At 33.6% G+C, this 4,072-nt stretch overlaps 1 protein-coding gene across 1 annotated transcript in view; it reads left to right on the top strand.

Moving 5' to 3' along the window:
- LOC105558498 (poly(ADP-ribose) glycohydrolase ARH3-like) overlaps nt 1–3,744 on the top strand; it is a 17,144-nt gene extending 13,400 nt beyond the window's left edge. Inside the window, 5 exon segments of the mRNA XM_012006199.1 lie at nt 185–327; nt 329–404; nt 1,426–1,535; nt 1,618–1,828; nt 1,944–3,744. Coding sequence (XP_011861589.1) covers nt 185–327; nt 329–404; nt 1,426–1,535; nt 1,618–1,828; nt 1,944–2,174 — 771 coding nt within the window. The 3' untranslated portion in view covers nt 2,175–3,744.
- The last annotated feature ends 328 nt before the right edge of the window (nt 3,745–4,072 follow it).

The raw sequence follows: 4,072 nt of genomic DNA, 5'->3' as shown, positions 1-4,072 counted from the left end.
AATAATTTTAATTCGTTTTAAAAGTATTATAAATAAAGATATATATATGGTACGTTTGACTAAGAACTTTAGTTTTTTCTCGGTATAGTAAAACGTCAGATTTTTTACAATACAAAGTTGTTTATAAATTCTTTTGTAATTACAGTTTATTATAAATACTGAAAATAATCTCTTATACAAATAGGTGCTTAAGGAATGGAAAAACCATGTGGACGAGACAAATTTAAAGATCCCAGCAAAGAATCTATTTGAGGGTCTAGGTTCTTTAGGCAACGGCGGCGCAATGAGGATTGCACCTGTTGCATTATTCTCATACAACAATTATGACACTTTTATATTATGTCAGAGAAGTAACGGAAATTACACACGCACATAAGCAAGGGATAGACGGTGCTATTTTACAAGTAACTGCAAATTAATTTTTAACATTGAAAAAATACAGTACATATGTATACATATAGAGGTCCCCTATTATGAAATAGGCTCCTAATTTCAGATAGCGTAGTTTCTGCTAAATTAATAGGCATTATTTGCTGATTCCATCGTGAATTTATTGCCCTTGGAGAAAAGTCTGTTTAGTGAAAAATTGATTGTTAAATCGTGTAATCATTGCGAAGAAAAATTTGTCATTGAATTTGGATGTTGAAAATCTACTATCTCGTATTAGAATCCTATCTCATAATAGAGAACTGTTCTCTACATATACACGGTGACTCATTTTAAGTGACGCATTAATTTTGCTCAAAAACCAAGGCTTGTATAAAAAACTTGTTTTAAACAAGTATAAAAAAAACTTGTTTTAAACAAGTATAAAAAACTTGTTTTAAACAAGTATAAAAAAAAACTTGTTTTAAACAAGAGGTGTTTTATTCGAAGAGGGACATAAGATGGTACAATTGGCTTGACCTTGGGTGAACGTGCCAAGGTCACATAAAGGTCAACTGTGTTTTTCAAAATGGAATCTATTTTTTATTAGACATTCCTGAAGCTTACCTCGAGAGCTTTCCAAAGCACTATACTAAGTAGTTTTCATCGAGTATTTTTCGATCTAACGAGTAAAAGCAAGATCGGTGATTGGATCAACCACCGATCTTTTAAGTCTTATAACTCGAAAAATACTCGATAAAAACTACTTTAGTATAGTGCTTTGGAAAGCTCTCGAGGTAAGCTTCAGGAATGTCTAATAAAAAATAGATTCCACTTAGAAAAACAAAGTTGACCTTTATATGACCTTGGCACGTTCACCCAAGGTCAAGCCAATTGTACCATCGTATGTCCCTCTTCGAATAAAAATTTGTTTGAAACGTTTTTTTTATACAGGCCTCGGTTTTCGAGAAAAACCAATGCGTCACTTGAAATGAGCCACCCTGTACATATATTTCTGTATTAATTGTTATTTGTCACAAAAGTCCATTATTGTCACAGGCTATAGCAATTCAACAAAGTCTATATTTAAATCCTAGTGAAGAATTGAATGTTACCAATTTTGTTGACGATCTTATAAACAAAATGGATAAAATTGAGAGTGATGCAAGGTACGTTTTATATCGCGATATACTTTTACTATTTCTATTATTACGTTTACAATAGATATTGATTATAATGTATCAATTATAGCGGATTATATAAAGAGCGGCTAGGCAGAGTAAAGAATCTACTTTCTGAGGATGGGGATGATCCTAATGAGCAAAGGGTAATTGAAGAACTGAATGTTAGTGACAGAGCTTTAGAGTCAGTTCCTACCGCGATTTTTTGTTTTCTAAGAGCACAAAGGAGCATTAAAAATATAGGAACTGATAATCCTCTCAGAAGAGCAATTCAATATGCTGTAAGTTATAGCAAAACCTACAATTCACAGATCAAATTATTATTATCGATTTTATATAGCAAAAAATATTTGAAAGTACCATTTACATCAACTTGTCTTTATCACTATTTTATAGCTCTCTTTGGGAGGCGACATAGATACGGTTGCTAGTATGGTCGGTGCAATAGCAGGCGCTTTCTACGGTGACGAAAAGTTCAGTCTGCTGCTTCTATCGCATTGCGAAGAATGGGAACGATTTCGAGAAATGGCTGATAGATTGCTGGATATAGCAACATCCATTGATACTGTTACGTCCGGCTCCGCCGTCCGCACAACACCTCGCGAACCCGCGTGCGCGCTCGTGTAATTGAAATAGAGCCGTGTGAGGAAGGAAAAAGGAGATCTTTATTACACAGAAAGAACGGCCCTCGAACGTCTGCACCAGGCAGGGGCCAAACTCTGAATTCGTTTACAAACGTGTTAACAACAAAACACAACCGTAACCAGGCAACTTGAACATCATAGAGGGAATTCGCCAAATCGCCAGATACTGGGCGTCCAATATTAGCGGGCGTAACAATACAAATAAATGAATAATATATGTATAAAATATATACAGAATATAAACTAATTCCATTATTTATACGGTGATATTTCTCATAAAAAAACTGAGTCGAAAAGCATTAAACCATTTTTTTCAAATTATGCTTTATAAAGTAGTTATTATTAATTAAAAATTAGCCAATCAGCATCACTTTTTAAACGGATGCACGTTTGTGAACCGCGTATCTATACTAGGGTGCGTGAAGTAAACCGCGGGTCCTAGCAGTGTCCGTGGTGTGTCTGATTAAAAAATGATGCCGATTGACTAATCTTTATTTAAAACAGTTTTTAATTCAGAAGATTGTATGTTTTTTGGTTTTTACATTTTATTTATAATGCTCCCTTACAGAATTTTATTTAACAATTTACTATTTGGCATACCAGGTGGCATATTTCTTACTATAAATATCAATTTCTAATTACAATACACATTTATATTTTTGCTAGTTTATGTATTTTACACACACATACACTCTCTCTCTCTCTTCCACGTGTTGTTAACATATTTCATTTTTAATATAGAGGGCGTTAATTAAAGACAGCCCACTAAGTACATAGCGTTATTCCTTATAAAAATCTGAGTCGGAAAGTCCTGAATCATTTTTTTCCTATCATACTTAATAATGAATAAGGTAAGTCAATCAACTGAGCCGCGCGTCTGGTAGTGTGCGCGAGCGCCCGGCCGCCGGCTCACTGATGTGTGCCCGGCTAAAGGCCGGTGCTCAGTAGATTGACTCATTAATTATTAAGCATGATAGAAAAAAATGGTTCAAGACTTTTCGGCTCAGATTTTTATAAGGAATAACGCCATGTACCTAGTGGGTGGTCTTTAATTAACACCTTTTATAAGGAATAAAAAATATTTGATAACTGAGTTATTTGGAAAAGAAATCTGTGTGAGTAGTAGCCATTATTTTTTTCAATATTACTATTTGCTACGAAATTGGACTTACATTGATATAATCGTGCTTTTATTAGACTTGTAATAGAAATAGAAAATAATATCAATATTTCATAGGTTTCATGTAAATAAAAAAAAATGGGAGAGAAGAGGAAAGACACTTCAGGAACCGCTTTTGATGAAGTCGGTCCCATTCTCTCAACAATCACAGAGATTTTATAAGCCGCGCGATCAGTCTGTTACTCTATCGAAGCACACGCTAAAAGTGCAAGTTCTAGTATACATACGTCAATAATCCAAGTATAATAAGATTAATAATTGTATATGGCAACGATATCATAAACGATGTCTCTTGTGTAAAGCTAAAAATTTACCAATTGTTCATCAATATAAAAAACAATGGCTATTATTTCAATAATACCACATTTTTATCGCACATAATACATTCATTTTTAGACACTTTCGATCTGAAGTGTTCAACTTACAATTAAATTTTTAATCATTATGAAACGGAGGGGGAGGAGTTAAACATTTAGATACTTTCAAAAAAATGCAGAGGCTTTGAAAAAATAAGAAAGATAAAATTTTCAAAGATTAATCAATATGATATCAGATAAATACTTGATGAAACTCTAGATCTGTCTTAAACAAAATTAAATTAAATTTCCTTGAACGGGTCAACTGTCGGATTCTCAGCCGCAGTTCTACAGGGTGTTATGTAATACCCGCATCAACGCTTATTGTGGGATAGAGTGGACTAC

The sequence above is a fragment of the Vollenhovia emeryi genome, unplaced genomic scaffold (assembly GCF_000949405.1).
Source record: "Vollenhovia emeryi isolate VEMERY1.0 unplaced genomic scaffold, V.emery_V1.0 DF939339.1, whole genome shotgun sequence".
NCBI lineage: Eukaryota > Metazoa > Arthropoda > Insecta > Hymenoptera > Formicidae > Vollenhovia > Vollenhovia emeryi.
The sequence above is the reverse complement of the archived record's forward strand: the minus strand, read 5'-3'. Positions and strand labels throughout refer to the sequence as shown.